This window comes from Meriones unguiculatus, chromosome 6, assembly GCF_030254825.1.
Source record: "Meriones unguiculatus strain TT.TT164.6M chromosome 6, Bangor_MerUng_6.1, whole genome shotgun sequence".
Taxonomy (NCBI): domain Eukaryota; kingdom Metazoa; phylum Chordata; class Mammalia; order Rodentia; family Muridae; genus Meriones; species Meriones unguiculatus.
In genome coordinates, this window is record NC_083354.1 from 125475410 (window position 1) to 125502631 (window position 27222).

The 27222-nt window shown below is 44.3% G+C and overlaps 1 protein-coding gene across 3 annotated transcripts in view; it reads left to right on the forward strand.

The window, feature by feature from the left end:
- Positions 1 to 27222, forward strand: part of Cdh17 (cadherin 17) — a 58994-nt gene that overhangs the window by 2353 nt on the left and 29419 nt on the right. For 2 of the 3 annotated variants that reach the window (XM_060386001.1, XM_060386002.1), the window contains exons 2-9: positions 8235 to 8304; positions 10945 to 11043; positions 21549 to 21683; positions 22514 to 22652; positions 25041 to 25199; positions 25293 to 25492; positions 26597 to 26728; positions 27038 to 27188. In XM_060386001.1, coding sequence (XP_060241984.1) covers positions 8235 to 8304; positions 10945 to 11043; positions 21549 to 21683; positions 22514 to 22652; positions 25041 to 25199; positions 25293 to 25492; positions 26597 to 26728; positions 27038 to 27188 — 1085 coding nt within the window. Of the gene's footprint in view, positions 1 to 1440; positions 1460 to 8234; positions 8305 to 10944; positions 11044 to 21548; positions 21684 to 22513; positions 22653 to 25040; positions 25200 to 25292; positions 25493 to 26596; positions 26729 to 27037; positions 27189 to 27222 lie in introns of those variants that run through there. The other variant, XM_060386003.1, reaches the window with a different exon arrangement.

Genomic DNA, 27222 nt, shown 5'->3' on the forward strand with positions numbered 1-27222 from the left:
GTTAATAATATTCAATAGATTAAACTGTGGTTGGCAGTTGCATAGGTGGTAAAGAAAACCCTAATTACCAACCTGAGCCCATGGGGCCTCACAGAGACTGAAGCACCAACCAAAGAGCAGGCCTGGACTGAACTTAGGCCCCTGACATGTAGCTGATGGGCAGCTTGCTTTTCATGTAGGTCCCCTAGTAAGTGGAGGGGGGAAGCTGACTCTGACCTGCTTTTGGATCACTTCCCCTAGCTATACTGCCTTGTTGGGCCTCAGTGGAAGAGGATGTGCTTAGTCCTGATGGGACTTGATGTGCAGGGATAGATTGGTAATGGGGGCACCCCTTTTCTGAGGAGAAGGGAAGTGGGGAAGGTGGAATAGGGTGGGAGGGTGGGACTGGGAGGAGAGGAGGGAGGGAGTGCGTTTGGGATGTAATGTGAATAAATAAATAAATTAAAAAAAGAAAAAGACATCAGAAAAGAAAAACCTTAACATTTCTTAAAATGTTCTGTAACAATGGCATCTGAATTTTATCCAAGATATTCAAATTCAATACTGTGTTATCATATTTAAAAGACTGTGGCTTGTAGGAACACTGGGGCTCAGACCCTCAGCCACATGCACAGTAGGGAGGTGCCGCTTGCAGCTCTTGAGCGAAGAGAATCAGAGTGCTAGAGCTGTGTTTTAGACGATGGTTGAAGCGGAGCATTTCTCTTGTGCATGCAGCCCGTGGCTCCTTTGATCTCTACATTCAGTCAGTAAGACCTTTCCTTAACTTCTCAGAGTTTGGATTCCTGCCTTGTACGACAATGAGACCCACATCATAGGACTGTTGTGTTTAAATGAATAGAGTTCTCAAAGTGCTTAACTTTAGCAAATATTTAGTAAATTCAAGTTTTAAAAGCCATTTAATTCGTTATAAACCTTCTAGGCATAAGGTACCCTTCACTGGGCAGAATTAAGTTAAACTCATTTTTTGCTTTCTCTCCTCTGCATAGTTATCAGTTGAGATTTAATTACAGGAGAAATAGCAAAACCTCCTTACTTGAGCATGACTATACAGTTTTGCTGTTACAGCACTTGTGTCAAGGTCATCTTGCAAATTAACTAGTATAATAGCAAATGACAACTTTTTTTTATATGCTTTAATGTCTCGGTCCTGTGGAATGGAATGGAATTTAGATTTATCTCCTATTGAGCTTCTGAGGCCAGCAAGTGTGATCTTATTATCTTAACAAAGTGCTTAAATTTACACTTCATATACATGAAAAAAATATTGCTTAATACCCAGTGAAACTGTCATTTAAAAAAAAATCAATCCCTCTTCTATGAAAAATGGCAATCCCTGCCTCTGTCTTTAGGTCAGAGAGGACCCTCACGGTAGTGGTCTGCTATCTACGGAGTCCTTCTCCTGCCCCTGTAAGGCTGTTCCCATCTGGAATGAGGGCTAAGTCCTGTTCTCTGGAGTAAGGTGAGAAGCATATTGCCATGCCCACATCAAAGTCCCCATCCCTCCAAAGACTGGGGACATTGTCCCTTTTGGGGCTAACGTATTGGATACTTTCTATATTAGTAATAAAATAACACAGCCAAGACAGCCTAGCAGGAAGTGTTTATTTGGGTTTATGGCTTCTGAGGGAGAGTCCATAATGGGAGGGGGTGGATGGGAGTTTTCAATAAGCAGTAGGCATGGTGGCAGGAGCAAGAATCGGAAAGATTACCTCTTCAAGTGCAGACATGAAGCAGAGAGCTAGCTGGGAAGTAGGACAAGGCTGTGAACACTGAAAGCCCACACTGAGTGATTTACTTCCTCCACCAAGGCTGCACCGTCTCCACAGGGAGAACACTGAGTATCACGTGCTCTACCAACGCAGCTGGTATGTCCTGTGAGACTCTGAGTGGAGGGCTTTTCTTCCCAGCTGGCCCAGTCCCTGTCCAGTCTGTGGAAGTGCTAGGCAGAAAGAAAGCCAGCCAAGAAGGAGCATGTTTCCCAAAATTGTCCTGACGGCTCCATTTTTTTTTCTTTAATAAGTAATCAGTAATATATATATATATATATAAATAATTTAAAGTTATCTAGTAAGTTCTTTGTAAATTTAAATGATTTTAAGTCATTCTGGGGAATCATCTATCCTTTTGTGAATTCATGTATCACATCATGAAACTACTGATAAAATAACCACCTCCAGTTTTGGATATGTAAACTCAGACGCTCACATTCAGAGATCAGCTTATCCATACTGTAAAGTGTGGTGAGACCAAAAAGCTTATATATATATAAGCTTATATATATATATTTATTTATGGGTGTCTGGGGTAGATGCGTCGGTGTCTGCTCCCTCCCTTCCTCTTTCTCTCTTTTCTTTTCCTCTAAGCACAACAGGCTGCTTCCTACCTCAGGAGGAGTCATCAGTTTGTAGCGTGAGGCAGCAGATCTCATTTTATGCCTGGGTGCTTGTTTCTAGCTTATTAAAAGCTGCTTTAATTGGGTCCCTAATTTGTCAGGAGTGCAAATTGGTCAGCTCCTACTTAAGCGATGTAATTGGTGCCAGTGATTTGTGAGGCAGAGCAGAAAGATGGGATCCGGTGACCTCAGCATGGCATGGTGAACAATGGAGCGAGCCAGCTTTTAATCTGATCTTTATTCATATCTGGCCTTGCCTTAGAATTTATGCTGCTCTTAGCAATATACAATGCAGCTGTAAAATAAATGACACACAGGCTATGAGGCACTCTTTGGTCCTGGTGGTTTTATGAGTCCAGTCACATCCTTTCTTGCTCGCACTACCCTGTGATAACCTAATTCTGTGTCCTCTTTGCTTTTTTGGATGGGTCATTCCTTGGATGAATTATTTCAAAGCCCATTGGTGTTCCTTTCTTCCCTTAAAAACCCAGACAAAAAGAATAAGAGATGGCTGAACTTGTTTAAGATTTGCCTAGCACTTAGTTTTTTACCAGGTGTGTGTGTATCAATGTTTGCATGTTGAGTTTCTGGAGATCTGAGACCTGGAAAGTCCCTTAATTACTCAGATAAGTAGAGAAATGTCAAGGGTGTCTTAAAATGGCATAAAGCCATTTGGAAGCGTTACAGACCAGCAAGAGGATTGTTCATGCTTGTGCTTCTAGTGTCCCTTCTGGGGTGCCATAATATGTATAACAGTGTGTTAGCATAGTAAAGTCTCCTTTGCAGGGATGAGAGGCTGAAGCAGAGTTCACATGGTTCTGGAGTTCAAGTCTAAGACCTAGGTGTCTGCAGGGTTCCTTCTGAGGTCTATGGAGGAAATTCTGTTCCAGGCCACCTTCCTGGGCTTGTAAGCTGCCTTCATGTTCTAGTGGGGTTCTTTTCTATGTCTATGGATCTGCGTCCAACTTTTCCATTTTTTTAATGGGGGCATCCACCATCTTGGAATAGGGCCCACCCCAATGACCTCTTTTTAACCTCCTTCCTATGAAGAACCCCAAATGAGGTCACATGTTGAGGAAGTTGGGAGTTAGAGGGAAGACATATCATTCAACTGACCGAATTGGGCTCGGTTAAAAGTTGGGAGACTCCTGGGATAAAGCTCAGAGTGATTGTGAGGAAAGAGCAATACACAAATGTATTTTATATAGGAACAAAAAATACCTCCAATTGACACAGCCTTTGCCTTGGCCTGGTGGCAGGTGTGTGCGTTAGGGCAGGGTAAGTCACATCAGCGTAGGACGAGCAACCGTGAAGGAAAAGTGAAATCTTTTCAACTTTGTGGACAGATACAGTGGATGAAAGTGATGCTTTTAGGGTAGAAGATCCCACAGTGAGAGCACAGGCCTGGAAAGGAGCGTGGTGGTGTGACCTTGGCTGACTCTCTTAACTTCTCTGACTTTGCCTTTTGATATGTTCATCCCAAACACATCTGCTTCATAGGGTTTTTGGTTTGTATGAAAGGCTCAGCACGGCGTGGCTTGATTCCGCTAAGGCTGACTGAGTTCTTCTGTGTTGTGCTCCTGCATGGTTGGCTGTGTTGTCTCTGACAAGAGTGGATTCAGTGAAGGAACTTCCCCTAGAGTTTCACCTTTGAGGTCAAGGTCCTGAGAAGTCACCCTGCTGGGTAAGGTGACGGAAGTCTTCTTTTTAAAATGCGTTAAGAGCCCAGAGCCTTTGATCCTTGTCACTGCAGGTACATTAGGCCTTTCAGATAGTCCCCACAGGAACTGTCTGAGTTGATCTTTGCACCCGAGGGAGACTCTGACAAACAGCAAAGTTTCTAAGCAGATGGTTGGGTCAACCCTTCCAGGAACCTCAGAGGAGATGCCATAGAGTTGTGTGAAACAGTCAGCTATGCCCTGTCCAGGTGGCGTCTCCAACTTTCCTTATGATGTGGATGTCCAGCGGGTTTAGGCAGCTTAGGTTTTAAACACTGGTTTCCGGCCAGAGTCTCACGACCCACAGTCCGATTTTCACCTAATGAGTCATGTTCATGTGAAGAGGAAGTAGGCACAAGACCTGTCTGAGAGAACAAAGTTCCTGGCACAATCCTAGCACTGGTGTAGTTTGCTCTGCATTGTTTGGGGAAAGGCTTCCCTTTGCTGTTCCCTTTGCCTATGTGAAGGCATCTTAGGGGCTGATGCTTGAAGATCGGGGGCAGGAGGAAGTGGGCTGTGAAAGAAGATATCCAGGACAATGGTTTCAAGTTCTGACTGAGAAAGCGCAGACTGCAGGACGACACACCTTGTCCCCGGTGGACTCCTTGAATCTCATCACTCTCGAAGATGGGTGCTCGCTCTCACTGCCCTTTGCTTTAAGATGAGTGACCAGGTCCCAAAGCGGCAGTCTCCAGAATCCGGGCTTCTTACAACTCTAGGAAGATGTGGCATGTGGTTATTTTTATTTCCCACAGGAACCAGCCTGTGACTGGAAGAACTAAATGCAAATGATGAATAGGTGACGTTTGATGACTATCTGTTTGAACCCCCTTCATTCTGATAATATTGATATTTCTGTCATTCAGTTTGTATTTCCTTGCAAGGTTAAAGATTTTAGAGTAATACGTTCAGTGAAAGAGGATGTATTTCAACTGTTTCAATGTATTCCCAACCATTTATTGGAGCAAAACTCTTATTACATTTAACAGAGAAATAACCCTTTCACCACCAAGAATAAAAATGAATTGTTGCACTGTGCATCAAGATTAGACTTTAAATTTCAAATCAGTGACGTTATTTTTATGAGAGTAATATTTATTCTGAAAGCTTATAGATGAGAACAAATGCATAGGCTTTCCATGTCAGACAGTGATGAATGCTGTAGAATTTAACAAACATCTGCTGAAATCCTAATATACGGGAACTATCCTATGAGGTGTCCTGGGAGGTTAAAAAAGTAATAAGATCTCGATTCTATAGGATTTCACTTTTTAGTAACTAACGCCAATGAATAAAGGATAAGTAAATAAAATAAATAAAGGATAAAAAAAACTAGGAAGTTCAAAAGGAAGAGGTCTCTGCCTGGAAATCAAGGACGGTTTCCTGAAGGAAGGAGGAGCAGGGTCCAGTTCTGCCACGGCTGCCCTGTACTCCTTGCTTTGGGAGCTGAGTTCCTAGCATCCTATCCAGCTCATATAAGAAGTCCGACTCAATGCCTGTCAGAAAGTGAGCGAGCTGGACGCTGTTGATGAGTGAGGAGCAGAAGCAGACATGAGCAAAGACTTTGTTAATCAAATACCTGCTGCTCATTGTCTGCGGCCCAGGCCTGCGGCAGGTGGGGAGAGTACAGGACCCAGATCCAGTGATCTGGGCGCAGTGCAGTTGGCCAGGGCGTGGGGAGGGAGTGGCGGGGCTGTTGTTCTACTTGCAGCAAGAAGCTGTAGGTTGCCGTGTGGGTCCTGCCTGTGTCAAAAAGACAGTTAAGCTGAAGAAGTCACATCCCTGAGTGCCCTCTGGAATCCCTTTGTATCTAGGCCATCTACAGATAGCAGATCTACACCGCTCAAGGTCCCTGGGGAAAAAGGTATGGTGATGCATGTAACCACCGCCTCCTTGGTCCACTCTAAACTAAATAATTGGTTTTAGTTTAAAAGTAGCTGGCTTTTAAGGTTAGGTCCAGCTGGCTTCCTGTCCCCTCCCTGTCGGTCTCCTTTTCTGCTTTCTCATTACACACATTACTCTGCTCCATTGCCCACATCCTTAACAGTCTCTTCCTTCCCTCCCATAATTACCTTCCTGATTTCATGACTTGGAGACACACATAAAGAAGCGCACACACATGCACTGAATGCTAAGGCCAGGCTCAGCATGTGAGAGAAAACACGCACATCTCTCTTCCAAGTCTGCCGTACTCGGCTTTACCTCACGACTGCTCGTCATCCAGTCACGGCAATCTTCTTTTCCAGCACCGCACTCTCCTCCCGAGCTGTCTCGCCAGCGTAAATACCTAGTTCATGGTAAATGCCACAGCCATCATTGTTATCTTTTCTTGTCTTGGGAATGATAAGGAACAAATTTCCCATGTGTTTAGTGCTTACACATGCCTCCTGTCCACCCCTAGTATTTTTTTTTTTTTTTAATCTGTGGTTAGTTGAACCCACAGATCAGGAATTTGTGGCTACTTGGGGTTGCTTGTATTTCCTCTCACACTATTCGAGAATACGGGATGACTTGTAACTGTTTCAGCTTTTTCCCAAATCAAACGAGCAGTCCTCAGGAGTAAAACATAAGCCTCATCTGTATTTAATTAAAATTAGCTTAATCCAAAATGATATTTGACATTTCTGCCAAATTTATTCTGTTTCAAAAACTATATTTTAAACAGTCTAATGAAGTAATGAATTGAAAAGAGTTCAGAGGGGTTTTGGCTCTAGCTCTGCCTTAAAACAGCCATGGAACCTTGAAGCAAGTTGTTTAATTTAGGTGTCGTGTGAGAACTGTATGTTGTATAAATGTCTCCCTCCATGTGGGTGTGTCTGTGTCTGAGCTCCTGCCATACCACATAGACATAGAAGAAGGAATTGAAAGAACTTTTGGAGTTTGGAGTCCACCTGTGAGATCCGACCCTGCCACTTCTTAGCCAACGGGCTTTAGGCAATTTGTTCAACCTCGAATCCGATTTCTTCGTCTATAACCTCCCAACAGTTCCGTATGACTCCTTACCACCAGGAATTTTCCACATGAGGACAGTGGGGTTCAGAGCGGTGAGATTACTCACTTATGGTTGAAATAGGGCTGGGTAGCAGCCTGGGGCGCCTGGCTCTGAGCCACCATCTGCTCCTCTCCATGAAATCACTTTCGGGGCTTTTCAAGCAGGAGGCCTGAAAGGTGACACATGTTTTTATCTCCCAGGGCTTTTGTGAGGCCAAAGTGGGATCGCTTATTCCTCTTCTTAAGGGCAGATGAGAGTTTCATAATGATTAAAGTTTTAATTATTTTTATATGCTATTGATATTAGTGATGCATAGCCAATGTAGAAAACTTTAAACAAATGAAAGAATGAACTAAGCCAAGATCATCCATAATCCCTAAGTATAATAATAAACTGGCTTGGAGTTTTAGTGAAATGAATACATGCTTTGATTTCTTGTTTGTTCTTTTTAAATTCTATTTGTTTTGACTTTGGCAGTCTGGTATTAAAAGAGGCAGCCATGCTGCCTCACAGGCCAAGTGGGAATTTTATTTACATACTAGAATCAGTTAGTCATGACACATGTCAGCACGAAAGTTAAAATTTCTGTGAAATGTGAAGCCTTAAGGAGGGGTAGGAAAATAGTACGAGTTCTTTTGGAGCCGTCAAGAAGACCAGGGAGGCATCTGGTGAGGTCTTGGAGGGCTACAGATGTTCTTGGCTTCTCTCCGCTTGAGGAACCTCATGCATTTCCAGATTTCAGCCAGAACCACGAAAATTATCTGACCTATCTTTCCTGGCACCTGCCACAGTGCACCTTCCCATCTATGGGAGCAAATAAAAAACCCTAAAACGAAACACGGGGCGAAATGAGCGACAGAGATGTCTATGATTTCAGGCTCTTAAGTGAAGTGAGGCAATTACAGAAATGAAATCACAGAGCTCATTTGGAGAGGTGGGCTGGTGCATTGCTGTGGACGGGGATGGAGAAGCTTCCCGGAAGTCCGTCCATTCCACACGGGAGAGAGCTGGCCTCTAAGGACCCTGTTTTGCTAGGTTTGTGACAGGACATCATGCAAAGATCCTGACTGCTGGAAAAGTTGTGATTTAACGGGCTGGTAACTAACACCCTTTGTCTCTGGTTCACTCACAGGAGTCTACGTGAGGAGAGCAAGATGGCCTCTACACAGCTTCATGCCCTCTGTCTCCTTGCACTTTATGTGGTAAGCACAGTCATCCTTTTCCTCCATACCACCGAAAGAATGGTTATCTATCACCACTGTTTTTATTTGTTTGTTTGTTTGTTTTTTTTGAAGGTGGCCTATCAAAATTAAGTTGTTGTCCAGAATGGACATAATGTGTTCTCATGGGATGTATCTAATGAAGTAACTGCAAAGCCATCAGCTCTTAGAAGCCAATAAGCCATGTAAAGGCAAGACTTAGCTCTATGGTTGTAGCGCTATTTGTTTATTTTTATGTTACTGAGGCCTAAGCCCAGGGCCTTGTACGTAGACAAGCATTCTACCAGTGAGCTACAGTCTGGAGTCTAAACTAAACCCACTCTTCACCTGTCGCTTCTGGCTGTAGAAAGGAATTACAGCTATTCATCCACCCACAAAGGCACATCAAGAAACTATTTTTTTCCTGTTTTCACCCTTCTATGTTTCTTTATTTGCATAAACGTCTTGGAGGTACCTAGTTCCATTTGTCTTTAGCTACATCTTCTATTGTTGTTATTGTCTAACAAGCTTTCAGCACGAAACTGGATGGAAACAACCCCAGCTATTGGGTAGACAGTGGGGTGCCACTCCTGTTTTACTCACAGGTTCCCAAGGTACAGAAGGATGTCCAAAGTTTTATTGTCTTATAAACCGAGATTTCAGGTTTATATATATATTTTTTTTCATAAAGGGAAGTTTTTAGATTGTTACACCTAAAATTTGTCTTTCTTTTATTTCTTGCACACCAAAACAATACACCATATTTTGTGTCCTCAAAAGCCTCCTAGGGCCTGCACAGTTTTAAAATGTTTTAATGTTTTTATTAACATACATCATGCATAATATGAATGCACATAATGCCTTTTTATAACCCCCTCCCCAACACCACAGAACAAACCAGAACCTCCTTCAAAGTTAAAGTGGGGACTGCTGTCCGGTTGCTAGGAAAATTCTCACAGCCTGGGTCTGTAAGGGGACCATTGTTCTTCTATCTTTTCAAATGTCCCTTTCTGCCATATTGTCATAGGAGGACAGTAAAGTCAGATCCAGCTTCTCACTCATGGCACCACCTGCCCAGGACAGGAAATGGACTGAGTCACTGGAAGCTTTAAGCCTCGGTTTTCTGTCCTTTGGGGTAGATTTAATCCTAGCAATCGACTTATAGGAGCTTTTGTATCAAGGAGCAGCACAGCCTAAGCATTGACTAGATAAGAGCCATTACTATCATGGCATTTTAAGAGTCCAGAACCTAAGAGACCCTGACCTCCATAATGAGCGAGGCCATCTTAGCAGGTTTTCCTTATGGGCCCCATTTTCTTCTTGTCTGAGAAGGTGACTTGCCTTTCTCTGGTGAAAACTGCCTTTTCGCCACTTCCATCTTGCCATCCATCTCAGCTCCGGTGCCATGGTTTGGTGACTAATATTGTACACATTCATTTTGAAATCTTTATAGCCCCAATAGTCATATTAATGGGAGGGAAGGAAGGTTTGCTGTCCTGATAGGAAGATGCAACTTTGAACCCTGGAACTGACTCTCCCTCCCTGCAGGGTGCTGGCTCGTCAGTAGATGGAAAACATAGCCTTGCCTGTGAGGTCTGTGGGCTAAGGGAGTTTCCATTGGCGTGGGTAATTGCAAGGTTGATTGTTTGCTGGGTGGTCTCAGAGTCAAGCCTTGGAGCTCACTGGCAGTACCGCAGGAAATGCTGCTCATGTCTTAACCCACAGGCTGGATGCCTGCGTCCGGTCCTCCAGCCTCACCTTCCATAAGTAATAAAGCTGGAGAAGACGTGAGAAGAGGGAGGGAAGACTCCCAAGGGATGGCAAGCTCAGAGGGGTGGTGACTAGAAGTCTGGAAAACTATTGTGGAAGTTAAAAATGCTTTTAGCTGCAAATAACAGGAAATTGGGATTTAGAGCAACTTAAGTAAATGGAGGGTTATTTCTCAGAGATAACAGGAAGTCCACATGACGAATTCAGGGCAATGTTAACGATTCTGTGATATATCAGAGGTGGGAATGTTTTCTCTTTGAAAAAGGATTTTTTTTTTAAACTAGAACTTACCATGTGACTGTGTACCAAGGAAGCATTGTGCTAATCCATCAGCATATTTTTTGCCCCTCTTTTAAAATCAACTGCCTTTGAGGCGACCATAGACTGCGGGATGCTGGGAATGTTCTACAAGTGTTGAAGAACATTATAAGTGGAGGGAGGTGTTCCAAAAAGCTGGTGTAACCATGCATTCTTTGGAAGGCAGAGTGGCTCCGGGGAGGCAGCAAACTTTTGTTTAGTTTGGGTGAAGCAGCTGCTGTCCCTGCCCATCACACCCATGTTTCACCCTGGGCTTCACTCTTGGAGGTCTCCTTTGTTATATGGGAGTTAAGATTCTTCCCTTGGGACGGCAGCTCTCCTGATTAAATGAGAAAAACAAACAAACAAACAAACAAACAAACAAGCTCATGGCAGACAGCCTTGACGGGGGAGGAGAGTCTGAGTAAACACTAGACCACTTTCTGTTCCTAACAGGTTCCCGCTGTTTTTGGCCTTTAGAGAATGCTCCGAAAAATTGTTTCTGGAGAGTTAAATAGAACCAGCACGTGACACGTACAATCACAGTCAGTGCTCCTTTTCTTTCTTTGTTAACAGACAAATGGATACGGCCAAGAAGGGAGGTTCAGTGGTCCCCTGAAGCCCATGACATTCTCAATTTTTGAAGGCCAAGAACCTAACCAAGTCATATTCCAGGTAAGGGTTGGTCTTTGTCACCCTGACTTCTCCGGCTCACAGTGGACCTCTGCTCTCATCTCTACCGAACATCAGGGCGTAACCTGGAGGCTGGCAGTCCTCATCATCGGTGACTTTGGAAGCTAGGCTGCAGAGTGGGTGGGGGTAGGATGAGTTGGATCTGGCATCCTCACACAGGCTCCCTTAATCATACCTGTAGCCAGTGCCTGGCGCTGGCAGTTGGCATTATAGACCCTGCCTCTGCCCTGAGTGAAAAAGGTACAGATCTCAGGAGGTGCTGGCCTCCTGACCATTAGAACGTCTGGTCGCTAAGCTTGGCGTGTGAGGTGTCTGGAGGTGGGGCTTCGCTGTGTGGCCACAGCCTGATTGCCTCCTTGCCTCTTCTGAACAAAGGTTATGCCCTTGTCTGGGGGTTGCCCAAGGCATGCTGGGCCTGCTAATCATCTTTTCTGTCACTGTGGTGGTTTCAGTTCCATGTTCTGTTGCTGTGAGCATAAAGGAGGAAGGGTTTCTTTCAGCTTACATCTTCTCTGGATGTAGGCCATCATGGTACAGAAGACAGGGCCGGAGTGGTGAGTGACCAGCTGGTCAAATTCCACACACACTTTGCAAGCAGAGAGAAAACAGGAAGTGAGGCTGGGCCATAAAACCTCAAAGCCTCAGTCTAGTGACCCAGTGGTGTCCTTCCTCCAGTGAGCTCCACTTCCTAAAAGTTCCACACGCTTCCAAGACAGCCACCAGCTGGGGCCCAAATGTTCAACTACTCGAGCCTGTGGGTGGCATTTCACACTCCGATAACAATGATGACAAACTGCTGGGCTGGAGGGCAAATGACCTAGAGGAGAAACAATTTGGCTCACGGTTTCCAGTCCATGGTAACATGGCTCTGTTTTCTGGACTTGTGGTAAGGTAGAGAATGGGGGGAAGGCTGCTTGGCTATGCTAGTAGGAAGAAGAGGGATCAGGAGGGTCCAGAGGTAAGCTATGGGCCCTAGCAGTTATCCCCCAGTGAGCCATTCCCCTAAGTCAGAGGTTCTCAACCTGTGGGTTGTGACAACTTTGGGGGTCAAACAAGCCTTTCACAGGGGTCGCCTACGACCATCAGAAAACAGATATTTAAACTATGGTTCATAACAGCAGCAAAACCACAGTCACGAAGTCATAATTTTATGGTTGGGGTCACCACCACGTAAGGACCTGTATTAACCTGTGTTGCAGCGTGAGGAAGGTTGAAAAGCCCCGCCCAAGTAGTCCCCACTTCCTAAGGGCCCATTCCACATGTGAAGTCATTAACGCTTAGTCTACCGGCGACACAGTCCCATCCCTGATAATCCAGTCCCTTCAATAACATCACCAGCTGGGCACCAGGCCTTCAACACATGAGCCTTTGGGGGCAGGCGACTCACATCCGAGCCATACCCCTGGAAGGTGGTTAGCCGTGAAAAGCAGTAGGTGCCGGGCCGATGGCTCCGTTGATAAAATCAAGCTCTTGCCACACAGGCATGAGGACCTGGATACTCAGCATCCGCATGCATAAAAATGCCAGCGGCTCATGCCGATGATGCCATCACCAGAGAGACAGAGGTAGGAGGAGCCCGGGAGCTTGCTGGCCCACGTAGCCTTGCCAAGTCAGTGAGCTCTAGGTTCACTGAGAGGCTCTGTCTTGTAAAATAGAGCAGAAATGGTATAGGAAGATGGATCAGCGGGAAAGGGCAAGCACAAAAGCCCGAGCGAGAGTCCCAAGCACCCACGTAGAAAGCTTGTTCTTGTAACCCTGGCATTGGGGAACCAGATAGTCAGATCCTGAGATCTTACTGGCTGGCCAGCCTATGCCACACAGCAAGCTCTGGATCAGAGAGAGACTCTGTCCCAAGGAGATAAGGCAGAGAGTAGGAGGTAAAGACACCCAACGTTCTGCTCCAGCTCCCTTGTGTGTACACACTGTTTGCTCACACACTCATGTACACATAACCACATACAATACGTATCACATGGAGTGACGTGGAGAGTAACAGGCTTCTGACGTTGACCCCTTACCACACGCGCACACACACACACACACACACACACACACACACGGGAACAATACACATGTGTATACAATGAGTGCACACAGCACCAGATGAGGACTGGTCTGAAGGTGGAAGGTGAAGTGAAGAACCGTGGCTCCCCAGGGCACGGAAATGCATCAGAGAGAAACGCATGCCCTGGAAATGTACCAGCAGGTCCAGGTGGAGCATTTTCTCTACATATGGGTGCATGCCTTCTCTTCCCACTGGAGGCATCTTTATAATTTGGAGTAAACAGTGGCAGCCTCGGGTGGGAATAGTTTGGCTCTAAGCTGTTTTCAAGCATGCAGTGTTTTCACTCTTGTGCTATTTTGCTCTCTTTCCACCTCTTTGTTACCACGTCAGGGAGGCCAGCTCATTTCTGAACAACAAGTCTTAGAGGACACTTAAAATAAGCAGGCTGGGAACCCTCCTTGCTCCCAGCGCCCAGGTTCGACAAGCTTCAATGGCACATGACAATTCACCAGTATACCGTGCATCACAGACGGGCTTGACCTGAGTTTCTGATAAGGAAGATCCGCTCTCTGGATGAGAGCTGGACAGGGCCAGGGAGAATGCACACAGTCCTCGTCTGCCCTGCTGGGGAGCACGTTAGAGAGTCTCCCTACCATTCTTTATCCAGTTCCTTTGCATGTTATACTTTACAGTCTGGTAAGAAGTTTACACACTAGGCATCATGCTCATTTGTTCATTAAGCAGCATCAGAATGTCTGCAGGATACAAAGCCTATTCTCGGTCATGGGAGCATCAATAATCTCTTACCCCAGGAGCTTACTGCTTACACCCAAGCAGGGAGGAGTCCAATGAGAGGCTGGTACTCATGGGCAGTAGAAGAAAGAGTGATGAGTCTAATTTAGTTTTGAAATTGACAAATAACACTTTTATATATGTCATGTACAAGCTTATATATATATGTATATGTACACACACATTGAATTGACCACTGTGTGTATAAGCTCTAATATCATATTTGCAATGAAAAGCTGCAGAAGTAGAATTTATTTTCAAGGAGGATGGTAGTGGGTAAACAGACACATTTCAGCGTCTCTGAACTGAGTGTTGGAGGTGATATGTTATGTGTGGAAGGGAACAGTCATTGGATCAACAGGGGGCAGATGGAGGAAGTGTTTGTTTACCAAGAAGGTGATACACAGTACAGAGCTGAGGATGGGAGCTGTGGGCTGCTGAGCTCAGCATCGACTAGATTGGCCCTCCACCCTGTGTTCGCCCCCAGGCATCACTGGTTTTCACCAAGATGCTCCTCCATGTGAGTGGCTGACTACTGCATGGCCATGCCATGCTTTGACTATTCATATGTCAGCTGATAAACATCCGGGTCTTTTACTTATGACTGTAAAGGACAAGCTGCTATGGGCAATCATTCATGTACAGAATTTTTTTTTTTTCAAGTTGGAAGGAAAGGGTTTACTTGGCTCACACTTCCACATTGCTGTTCATCACTGAAGGAAGTGAAGACAGGAACTCAAGCAGGGCAGGAACTTGGAGGCAGGAGCTGATGCAGAGGCTTTGGAGGGGTGCTGCTTACTGACTTGTGCAGCTGGCGTTTTCTACTGTGTGGGTTCCTTTCTTTCACCCTTTCCCATCCTTATTCTTGTACTCTTTCATCCCTCTAACACTAGATGTGAGAGAAAAAAAAAGATACAGGGGAAAGGAGGCAATGTTATGTTAGACCACTTCCTGCTGATGAGTGCCGTTGATTTCCTTGGCACAAGTTTGATCTTCGATGTCAGGATATCTGATTTCTTCTTCTTTGCACATGACTACTTAACAACCCCCAACTAACATCATCCAACCACTAACCAGCAAAGCCACTCATCACGGTTGTAGCGTTTGTATATCTTCTGAAAAGTCTGCAGAATTCCAAATGTCACACACCTGTAGAACCACGCCCCTGCTAGAGTATGAGGCAAATCATAGTTAGCCGCTGTGAAGCAGCCCATAGCCACACCTGGGATTAAGACAAAAACATATTCTTATGATATTTCTGTGTTTTTTTAAGGAAAAAAAAAATCTTACTACAGGCTTGCTCCTCATGACTTGCTCAGCCTGATTTCTTACAGAACCCAGAACCACCAGCCCAGGGGTGGAACCGTCCACAGTGGGCTGGGCCCTCTCCCATTGATCACTAATTGAGAAAATGCCCTCCAGCTGGTTATCATGGAGGTGTTTCCTCAGCTGAGGCTCATTTCTCAATCTGAGGCTAGCCTCCCTCTCTGATACTAGCTTGTATCAAGTTAACACAAAACCAGCCAGTAGAGGAAGGTTGGTATAAATCCTGTACACTTGGTCTTTGGATTTCTTTTATGTCCTTCCATTGCTTGTTTATTCTTTGTCCATTCCCCCCCCCCTTTGGGTTGTTGGCAGATCTTTATCAGTTTTTTTTTTATTAATGTACAGATTTTTGTGAGATTGGGTTTTGTATTTTGGGGGAGAAACATTAAATTTCAGTGTCATCATTTTTTCCTTTTGTTGAAAATAGGTTTTTCTCACATAGTATGTCCGGAGCAGTTTCCTCTCTCTCTCTACTCCCCCAAGTTCCTCCTCATGTCCCCTACTTCCCATTCATACCTACACCATTTCTGTCTCCCGGTAGAAAACAAACAAGCTTGTAAGTGATAATACTAAAATAAAATAAGATAAAAGCTAACACCTCAGAATTGGACAAGATGAACGGAAGGGAAAGATCCCAGAAGAAGGCTTGAGAATCAGAGGCGCACTCGTTTGCACACTCAGGAATCTCATAAAAACCACCAAACTGGAAGCCATAATACCTGTGGGGGTAAAACGAAGAAAATATACAGAAATAAAATATAAAATAAAAGTAAGAAGATAAAATTTTCAAAAAGGAAGCAACAGCTCTGACATCCATCGTGAGACACGGACCCTCCAGAGACCTTGGGGTCAGTGGTCAGTTGGGCTTCCTTTGCTGATCACGCAACCCGCAGCTTTAGCATTTTGTGTTTAACTTACTGGCGAACTACAAACTTTTCCTCATGCAAGGGAGCCGTTTCACATTTCTGTCAGCATTGTCTGTCCGCACCTGATGCATTGCTGTTATATTCTTTTTTTTATTAGAGCTTTCTAAGTCTTTTAATGTTTTATTTCTTTGTAGTTAAGGTTTTATCTCCTTCCTCCCTCCAGCAAGCTAGTTTTTTGCTTGTTTGTTTGTTAGTGTTAATTTGAGACAAGGTTGGAAAGGAGGAATCTTACCTGAGAACACATTTCTATAGGGTTGGCCTGTAGGCAAGGGTCTGAGGGCATTTTATCAAATAATGCTTGATGTAGGAGGGCCCAGCTAACCTTTGGCCACTCCTGGCCAAAAGGTTCTTCTGGATGGTATAGAAAACAGGCTGAGCAAGCCATGGGGAACAGACCAGCATGTAGCACTCCTCTGCACCGGTTTCTTTCCTGGGTTTCTGCCTTGAGTTCCTGCCTGACTTCCTTTGAGGACGACCTGTGATAGGAAGGTCAGGAGAAATAAACCCTTTCCTCCCCATGCGGCTTTTTGGTCATGGTCTGGGCTTTTTATCACAGCACCAGAAATTAAGACACCCAAATGACTACTGCTGACTGCACGTGTCTTTACGGCTTTTTGTTTTCTTTGGTGAAATGCTGATTCAAATATCCTGCCCCTTTATCAAGTAGCGCTGTCCGATTTCTATATGGTTCTGTTGGGGAATCCTTTCCCATCGACTCTATCTCTCCACATTCTGTAGGTTGTGATTTCGTTTTGGGGGTTGTGCCCTTCTAAGTCTCTGGCTTTGCTGAGGTCTAACTTGATCTTTCTTCTGTTTGTGCTTTTGCCGTCACATCTCAGAAACCACCACCTCTCTCAGGGCAGAGAGGTTCTGTGTGGTTTCTCAGCGCGCTAGTTTTACTCCGCACATTCAAGACTTTGGTGCACACTGAGTTGTTTTGGTGTAGGTTGTGAGGCTGAGGCCCAACTTCCTGGCTCAGCGTTTGGGTAGCCAGCCAGTCTCGAAATATTATTATTATTATTTTTATTTTGCAAACACTGCTCTTCCCTGCCCTCATAGTTAAATAACATTTATTCTAATGTAAAAAAAAAATGTGCCTGTAAAATCCAAGAGTCCACAGCACACACCACTTCTCTCCCCTTTAAAGTTCAGTTTGATACCCCCCTAGGTATTATTGTTAGTAACTGCATTATACACTTACATTCATCTTTAACTCATCCAAAGCAGGAAATCATTTAACAGGCACTTTAAAGAATAATTTTAATTGATTCCAACGCCAGTTATGCCTTGCTTTTAGTCTCCCACAGAGCCAGAGTCCCATTAATCTTCTTTTCCAGCAACTCAACCATCTGCATGAAATCTCTGTTTTTGTTTTGTTGCCATCATAATATAACGACATCATTCCTCCCTTCCATTCTTCCCTCCAAACCCACTTGCATACCCCTCCCCACTCTCCTTCAAGCTCATGGCTTTTTTTTTCTTTTACTAATTGTTATTCCATATACATATATATGTATATATATTCCTAAATACAATTTAGTCAGTATGTTGATGTTACTAGCAGACACAATCTCACAGTAAACTCTCATTCTCTGGATCTTACAGTCTTTTCAGCCCCTCTTCCACAATGTTTCCTGATCCTTAGGTGTGGAAGTTGCAAACACTATTTTTTACTAAATAGAATTACCACGTCGTCCGGTTATGCTACTCCTGGATGTATTTCCAAAGGACTCTCTGTCCCACAAGAGACAGCTGTCCGTCCATGTTTATACTGTTCTATTTGAAATGGCAAGGAAATGGACATCTAGGCTAGGTCTGTTTTGACTTAGATTTAGTCTTTAACCTGTTGGTTATGAGAGCATGCTGTTACTTCACATATTTGTAAACCCCCTAATCACGTCTTATCAATTTCTAGTTTCATCCCATTGTGTAAGTAAAAATAATTCTTGTATGACTGTATCCTTTAAATTTTTTTAAAAATTTTATCACCTGGCATAGGATTCGTTCTGGAGAATATTTTGTATAGTTTGTTTTTGTCGTATGAAGTGTTGCTGTCTGTTAGCTTCAAGTTTGTTTGTGGTGTTATTCAAGGCTTTATTTTCTTGTTGGTTCTCAATTTGTTATTGAAAGTGAAGTCTTGAAATTGTCAGTAATGATAGTTTCAGTATCCTTAATATTTCCATCCACTCTCTCAGTCTGTGATGTATCTTAGGGACTGTCATCAGGATCAGGCATGTAAATGTTTACGATAGCTTTAGTTTCCTGGTATATTAACCCTGTGTTTTTTCTTCTGAACAAGATCTCATTCAGTAGCTCAGGCTATTCTTAGTTCATCATGTAGCCCAGGCTAGCAGGTTTGTGGCAACCTTTTTGCTTTAGCCATCCTGCTGGCTCTCATTTTATATCTGTAGCAAGTTTGCCCCGAGCTCTATAGTGTCTGGTTGTATAACTTAACTTCACCCTCACTTTGAAAAGTTGTTTCATTGCATTAGAAGCCTTACTCATCAATCCAACCCCTGGGGATGTGTTAGCTCACTGTCTGGGGCTTTAATGAGACATTCCTTTATTTTATTGAGAAGTTGTTGTGTGTCCTGAGTCTTAGATTTACTAGAGTCCTTCCTGCTGTTTTCAAGATCCGTTGTCTTTCAAATATTTGATTGTGGTGCATCTACTCTTGTGTGGCTGTGGGTCCACCCTTCCAGAGTCCACTGGGTTGCTTGGATGTGTCCAGGAGTGTTTTCTTCACACTTAGGGAGTTTTGGGCATTCTGTCTTCAAATGATCTTTTGTCTCCTTTACTCTTCTTTCCCTCTTGTTACTTTCATAGCATATGTGTGCACTTGGTTGATGGTGCCATGCTGGTCTTTTTAGGCATTAAATATTGTTGATATTGTGGTGGGTTGTTTTTTTTTTTTTGTATTTTAATGTAGATAGTTCACTTTCAAGTTCTCTGATTTTTCTACTAGCTCAAAAATATTTTTCAGTGTTTCTCAAATGTTTATTTCGGCTAATATACTTTAAACTTCGGAGTTCCTATTTAAAACAACAACAACAACAACAACAACAACAACAACAACAAAATTTCTATGTCTGTATTCTGTAAAGGAGAAGACTTATTTTGACGGTTCCCCCAGTCTTCTAGAGACGGCTTCCTTTTGCTCTGGATCTATTTAAAACAGGTCACTTAAGATCTTTAGTAAGCTCAACACGAGGGCTTCCTCAGGAACGGTTTTTATATCTGTCACATACATTACTTACTTATTTAGTTGTATGTCACATGGCTGTTTTTTGAGGAGTAGACATTTTAAATAATGCAATCTGGTAATCTAGACAGCCTATCTTTTCCTTCCCTGGCACACTGCTGCTACTACTTGTTTAGTGGCTTTTATGAGCTGTGTCTGAAAAGTCAGTACTCTTTGTTATATCCGGCCCCTGAAATTCCTGCTCGGCTAGGCGCCCAGTTGATGACTGGACGGAGATTGTCTTAGGTGCGTTGGAAGAATACATCTCAGCCTTTACCCACAGGCACTTGGAGCATGCTGGAGCATACTGTCGGCAGAGTGGCGGGCAGTTTACAGCTTTTACCTTTCCCTTCATTTCACACTTGGGCAGAGCCCCGAGGGGCCAGGCCCTTTCAGGCCTCTTCTGGCCATGCTGGCAGCTCTGCTAACCGATGAGACCTCCAGGGAGTAATGGGTGAGGCTTGTGAAGTCTCCTGTGGACAGTTTATTCCCCGGCTTTTCCTTTAAAAGTTTGATCGGTTTCAAGGTTGCTTCAGCTATTGTTCTTGGAAAAATTTCCATGTACAATGTATCTTGTATACAGTGTATCCTAATCACATCCATCCCCCACTCCCTACTTCAATCTGCCATCACAGGCCCTTCCCAACGCATCTCCTTAACAACTTCATGTCCATTTATATGTCCTTATAAATATTTATCGTTTTTTTTAAATATTATTTTAACCTCCCAAATCCAAATAGAGCCGCCCAAATGTGTGTTTATAGTATAAGGTCATTCAATGTGGCACGGACGACCTCCCAGTGGCCACCCCTCTCCTAAGAATAGTGACCGTCCCTCCCCACAGCGGCCATCAACTGCCAGTATTTCCTAACTAGGTGTGGGCCGCAGTAGCCTTTCCCCCGCCCAGGCTGGAATTTTACCTTAGCTCACGTGCACAACACTCATGTCGTGTTCAGAAGACAGCCTTTTCCTTTCATCACTCAGCACTTCCTGCCTCTCTTCAGTGATGTGCCCTAAGCATTTGTGGGGGATTTATTTACTTGTGACAGGGGCTTGGTACGAAGCCCTTGGTTGACCCCACACTCACTGTGTTATCTAAGCTGGCCTCAGACTTGCAGCAATCCTCCTGCCTTAGCATCCTGAGTGAGGAGATTGCAAGTGTGAAGTACTATGCCCTCCAATTGCTAGTGATTCTTTTCAAAGAACGTCTTGGGGATGATGAGCACCCACTCAGATTAAATGACGACACCAGCAGGTTGGGTAATGATGGTTCTCTGGCGGTGGCTTTGGGAGCTCCTCTGCCCTCTATCACACCGTGCTGGGGAGACTGCTGGTTTCCAAGCCCACTTGTGACTTTAGGAAGGTCAACGGGATAAGGCATGTTTGGTGTCTGTTGGCATCCAGCAGGGTTTTGGTCAAGCCCTGATGCTCTGACAAAGTTGGTAAGTTGGTGTTTACAAATTCCTACCCACAGTTTCATTGCTCTGATGGAGGAACGGCCGTCCCACTCCACCTCTCCCGCTGACATCAGGCTTGTCTTAAAATGCTAACAGCCACCCTTCTATTTGTTAATAACCATGGACTATCAACATGCAAGTTTGTGAAGCCCCACTCATTCACTGTAAAAAAAAAAAAAAAATCACCGTGAGATCATCTTTCAACAATGTGCGATGCTGAAGGCATGGGTAGACTGTTTCAATTCACATTGATCTGTGTCTGCATCTTTGTTGCAAGTTTTAAAGTACTGAGTGACATCTCTTTGCTCCAGCAACAAAGCTAAAATTTTCAATGTCTCTCAGATGCTAGTAACATCATGGTGCTCGGGTATTCAGTGAAAATTGTCTTTTAGCCTCAGCTACACTGTGGAGTACCACAGCCTTCCTTCATCGTAGTGGATAGGATGATACTTGGGTCACTGAGAGCAGTGTGTCCTGAACGTTGTGTAAAGAATGCACAAACAGGATTTCAGCATATGCCACTATAAAGGCTCAGGGGGAGGGGCGCAGGTGGAGAAGAGGGAGGGAGGGCGGGATTGGGGGGGATGAAGGATGGGGCTACAGTTGGGATACAAACGGAATAAATTGTAATAAGTAAAAAATAAATAAAAATTGAAAACCCTGAAATTGGTGACTTTCTATAGATTCTACAACATTGTGTTTCCTCAGAGCCTAATCTATTTTTTTTTTCTTTTTCTCAGTTTAAGGCCAACCCTCCAGCTGTGACTTTTAGACTTTTGGGGGACACAGATGGCATATTTATGATAGAAAGGAATGGATTTCTGTACCACACAAAAGTCCTGGACAGAGAAACGAGAGCAGTGCATCATCTCCAGGTGAGCCCAGAGCAGCAGCGTGAAACAACAGCACCCTTGTTCCGGGAGCCCCCCAGAAACTTTGTCGCTTGCTTCTTGTCCAGCTTTCCAGACATTAGTATCAAAACTGCAATTCTCATATGACCTTCCCTCTCTCCCTCCCTCCCTCCTTTCCATTCTTTCTTCTCTCCTTCTCCCCCACTGTTTGAAAGCAGCTACAGAGGGATGTGGCTTTTTGACCAGAGTAGTACAATTTCCATAATCAAAATCATCAGATGGCCATCCTCATTCAGGTCCTGGGGCTGAAACCCAGCACTGGGCCTCTGACGTGTACCAGTGCTTGGCCTATGGCTGTTGTGTGGGCTCCGTGCCCACAGTGAAGGCAGCATCAGCACTGGGCATAGTCACTGCAGCCCCTGAATGCAGAAGGAACGAATGGTCAGAGGCCTACTGGAAATGCTCTTTCTTTTCTTCTCCCCACAGCTTCCTAGTGGGTGTCTGAATAGCTAAAATGGCAGAGAGCTGACTGAAAAAGAGCAAGCCGGCGGCATCTTGTCACCTCCTGCTGTGGCTCTGCAGGCCGAGCACTGTGCCAGCTCTGAGGAGTCATGGCACCCATTGTCTATAGCAGGGTATGGCCTGGGCCTAGGACCCTGCATGACTAGAAAGCTGCTGACATCATCAGGCTGGCTTAACTGATTAGATCCTTATCTCAGGAGCGTTTTTGGGTTCTTAACCTTCTGCAGTCACCAGGCCGTCGATCTTCAGGGTTTTAAGTTCCCGTAAGTGACTTTGGGGTGTGTGATCTGAAGTCCAGGGTCACAAGGTAGTTTTCTTTTCTTCGACACCAGCTTGCAGCCCTGGATTCGCACGGAGCTGTGGTGGAGGGTCCAGTCCCCATCACCATAGAAGTCAAGGACATCAATGACAATCGACCCGAGTTTCTCCAACGAAAATACACAGGCTCAGTAAGGCAGAACTCTCGCCCAGGTAAAACATGCGGGAGCCTGACTACGTCTGTGGAATGATGAGTGCGTGGTGGAAGAGTACGATTGTGTATGGCTGACAGTTGTTGCTCAGGCCCCTCAAGAATTTACTTTCTCGTGTAAGTTTCATAGCTACCTGAGTACTCTTTCATTGCACCTGCTGCTCTGGACCAGTGACTCCCACCCTTGGCCCTGTGTAGTCTTGGATACTGTAGGATGTTTGGGAGTATCTCTGACCTTTACTTATGAGATGCCTCCCCCCGCCATAAGCACTTATGTTGGATTATTCATAAATCACTCATAACTCTAGCTCTGGGGATCCAATGCCTTCTTTCAGCCTCTTGGGCACCCACATTCGTGTGCTTATATCTGCCTCCCCTAATTAAAAAAAAAAATGTAAATAGTTAGAAGAGTCTCTATCTTGCCAAACGTACTGTTGAAAGTCAAAACCAAGCGTCTTTAGTGAACTTTCAAACACCAAAGACCCAGCTTGAGAACATCCAAGATAGTCTGGAAAGATGAGCTTGCTCCCCCATATCCTCATGACACTTACAGACACTGTTTTGGCTACTTTTCTTTCATTTTTATATAGTGTTATGTTTCAGTATTACTTTATTTTTTTATTAATTTATTCACTTAATTTCCAGATAGCTTCCTCTTCTCCCTTCCCCCCATCCTTTCCCCAGGACCTCAGAAAGGTGAAGCCCTCCTCCCCTACCATCTGACCCTAACCTATCAAGTCTCTTCTGGACTGGCTACATCCTCTTCCTCTGTGGCCTGTCAAGGCCCCCTCACCAGGGGGAAGTGAGTGAAGAGCAGGCAACCGAGTTCATGTCAGAGGCAGCCCCTGCTTCCCTTATGAGGGAACCCACGTGGAGACTGAGCTGCCATGGGCTACATCTGAGCAGGGGTCTAGGTCCTCTCCATCCACGGTCCTTGGTTGGGGCATCTGCAGGCCCCCTGGGCCTAGATTCGTTTGCTCTGTTGGCATTCGTCGGCATTTGTTGTGCATCTGTTGGTCTCCTTGTGGAGTTCCTGTCCCCTCCAGGTCCTTCTATCCTCCCACTCTTTTCTTATGGCTCTTTCCCAGCTGTGACTTAATCTTCTTTGCTGCATTGGCTTACTCTCCATGTCTAGACCCTTGATATTTCCATCCACTCATAGCAAGAATCCATTTGTATTACTTAATCCTTTTCTTGTCTCAGTGGTAAGTACCTGTAAGTAACCAACCAGAGATAGCTGCACTGTCCCTGTCCCTTGTCCCTGGGGTGGAATACCAAAGACCCATTTATGCTGATTTTGCTACATCAGAATCTTCTAGACGGTGACATCTTTTCACTCCATGAATCAAACCTTCTAGAGAAGTAATTTTCAAAAATTGGGGGCTCAGGATTCCTGTGTTATCTTACAAGTTGGGGAAACTTACATAAAAATTTAAATCTGTGAATTATTCCTGGTGGTATCCTTGCTAGTGTTTAATAGCTGTTTCTCCCAGGCTGAGGGAAAAGGAGAGCGATTTGTGGCATTTGCAAGGTTTTATGGTATAAACACTCTACCACAGCTTATTCCAAATTGCACGTGCTGTTCATAAATGAGTTTATAGACTTTGGTTACTTTTATTGTATGGTGTTTTTATTTGCATGCTTTTTTATAATCAAGTTTAGAAAAAAACTTAAAAATAATTGACTCAAAAATTTCTAAAAATTCAAAACTGGCTAATATGTATCAGCACTTACTGTATTAGAAATTAAAACACTTGGTTATTAAATAATTTAAAAGAACACAGAACTTTTAATGAAAAGTGTATTTTTCAAGACACAAATAATTCAATGAGAAAAAATGACATTGTTTGAATTTTTTGCAAGTTTCTTTAATGTCTGCATGAATAAAAAACAATCGGGTTTAATTGTATGGTCCTGCATTCATGCTGTTACCACAGGCTATTTTGGTTGAAGTAGTGCATGATAAAATTAGCCTCACACAGATATGCAGTTTAGAAAAAGAGGAATATTTCAATAGTATGTTTGGATATTATGGACATTCTTTGATATAATTCCAAAACTTCAAAAAGGTTGATGTGTCTTGCAGATAGTAACAGTGCATTAATGGTATATTTTACATTAAAACCCATCAAATTATCTTGTTCTTAAGTGGATCTTTTCTACATGTAGTTTGTAACACCATAAACTCCTTGACATATGCTCAGGGATTCCTATGGGCTCCTGGCACCCTATTATAGGGAGGGGGAGCAAAGTAAAGATTCATTTTCCCATTTCCCCACTGTTAGGAACTCCGGCGCTTTCTCCCATTTTCTCTGCATCTTGGGAGGCAGGACATGGACACAGATGGCTTCCATTTCAGTTCTCTCCTCCCGTGTGTTCTTTGTTGCCAGGAAAGCCTTTCATGTACGTCAATGCCACAGACCTGGATGACCCAGCTACTCCCAATGGCCAGCTGTTTTATCAGATTGTCATCCAGCTTCCCTCTATCAACAACGTCATGTATTTTCAGATCAACAACAAAACAGGGGAAATATCACTTACCCCAGAAGGTAAGTCCAGGCAGGGCCTCGCGGCTCTGTCAGAGGAAGGAGGGTCGCATTTGGAGACAAGCCCTTTCTTTTTCTTCTCCTTCACTTATTTAGGGTCCCAGGAAGTGGATCCAGCCAGGAATCCTTCCTACAACCTGGTGGTCTCGGTGAAGGACATGGGGGGCCAGAATGAGAATTCCTTCAGCGACACCACATCTGTGGATATCACTGTGACAGAGAACATCTGGAAAGCGCCAGAACCAGTGGAGATTACAGAAAACTCAACCGATCCTCACCCCATCAAAATCACTCAGGTAGAGTCCAGGTGGCATGAAGAGCTAACTGAGACCCATGCCTTGTTGTCCTCACTGATCGTCCTACTAGAGGTCATTTGCACCATGTAATTGCAAAGCCAATTATGTAACCAAGGCCCTACTTCTCCAGAGTTTATCATCACTCACAGAAAAGCTTGTGCGCTGTGTGTGCACACTCATGCACACTTTCACTCCCGGACACGGGGTGCTGGGGTGTTTTAAGGTTCTCATCTGGCGGTGTGAAATACAGCTGTTTTACAGCGGGCAGTGTGGCGCATGGTAAACCCTCATTTACGTGTCGTTAGTAACATTATTGGAGAAGCCAGGCCCTGTGTATGGATCAGGTCTTACTATAAAGTATTTTTTTACTGTTGTGTGTAAAATAGCTCTAGGGGTTGGCAGCTATTTTTTTTTAAATCTCTGAAATCTTCCAGACTTAAATATCTGAGGGGGGAGGTGAACCCCATTATGTGTTTCAATGAAATGAACGAAGAAGCGTCTAAGACAGCAGTTCTGAGAACCGGGGGTCACGACCCCTTTGGGGGGGTTTGAATGATCCTTTCACATAGGTAGGGTTGCACCCTACATATCTACATTACCATTCACAACAGCAGTGGAATTACAGTTCTGAAGTAGGAAAACATTTTGGTTGGGGATCACCACAACGTGAGGGACCTCGCAGCGTTAGGAAGGTTGAGAACCGCTGATCTAAGGCACCTTCTATTGCTCCACATTCGTCCTAATTCTGGATCTCAGAAGCTCATCATATCGTACATCATGATTTAATCCTAGAAGATGCTGGCTATGAAGTCTGCTTTGCGTTGTCAGGTTAAACCAGTCAGAATTCTAGAAGAAACCAACCCTCAGACTCCTCACGTGCTTCCGAGGAGCGCTTTAGGGATGGAAGAATTCCCTTGTCTGTCTGCTTTTAAAATTGGTTTAGGCTGAATTTTTTTTCTTTTTAAATGTAACTCAGCTGTAAGAAACTCCTGGTGTGCAGACAGTTGTAAGAAATTCTGAAGTGAGAACCTAGAAGCTGTTTAGTGCCTTTTCGGTCTGTCTGTCCGTCCACACATTTTCCCTCACCCTTCTTTGGTCACGCAGGTGCAGTGGAATGACCCAGGTGCCCATTACTCCTTAGTCAACAAGGAGAGGCTGCCACAGTTCCCATTCTCAATTGACCAGGAAGGAAACATTTATGTGACTCAGCCTTTGGACAGAGAGGAGAAGGACGCAGTGAGTAAAATGGGAAGTTTCGCAGGTGACCGGACAAATCCTGTGCCTACTTACAGCTGAGCGCAAAATTAATTGTATTTTAAAGAAAACAAAACAAACCCCGTGTTTCAGATCCTAGAAGTTTATGCATTCTCAAAGACATGATAATTTGATAATTTCCACCAAGCCCAAGCAATTTCATCCCCTCACCCCCCTTATTTCTCAGCTCTAAGTAGGTTGACGCTGGGGTGCGAGATGGTAAATGAAAGTTGTTTTTATGTACCTGCTCGAGTGGACAGCGGAGTCTCAACTCTGACCTTGACATTGTAGCATGTTTTCTTCGCAACTGCCAAAGACGAGACCGGAAAGCTGCTTTCAAAACCCCTGGAAATTCATGTGAAAGTTATCGACATTAACGACAACCCACCAACATGTCTGTCTGTAGTGACTACGTTTGAGGTCCAGGAGAATGAGCCTGTGGGTAAGAAGCAGCAGCTGTCTGATGCCATGGGCCT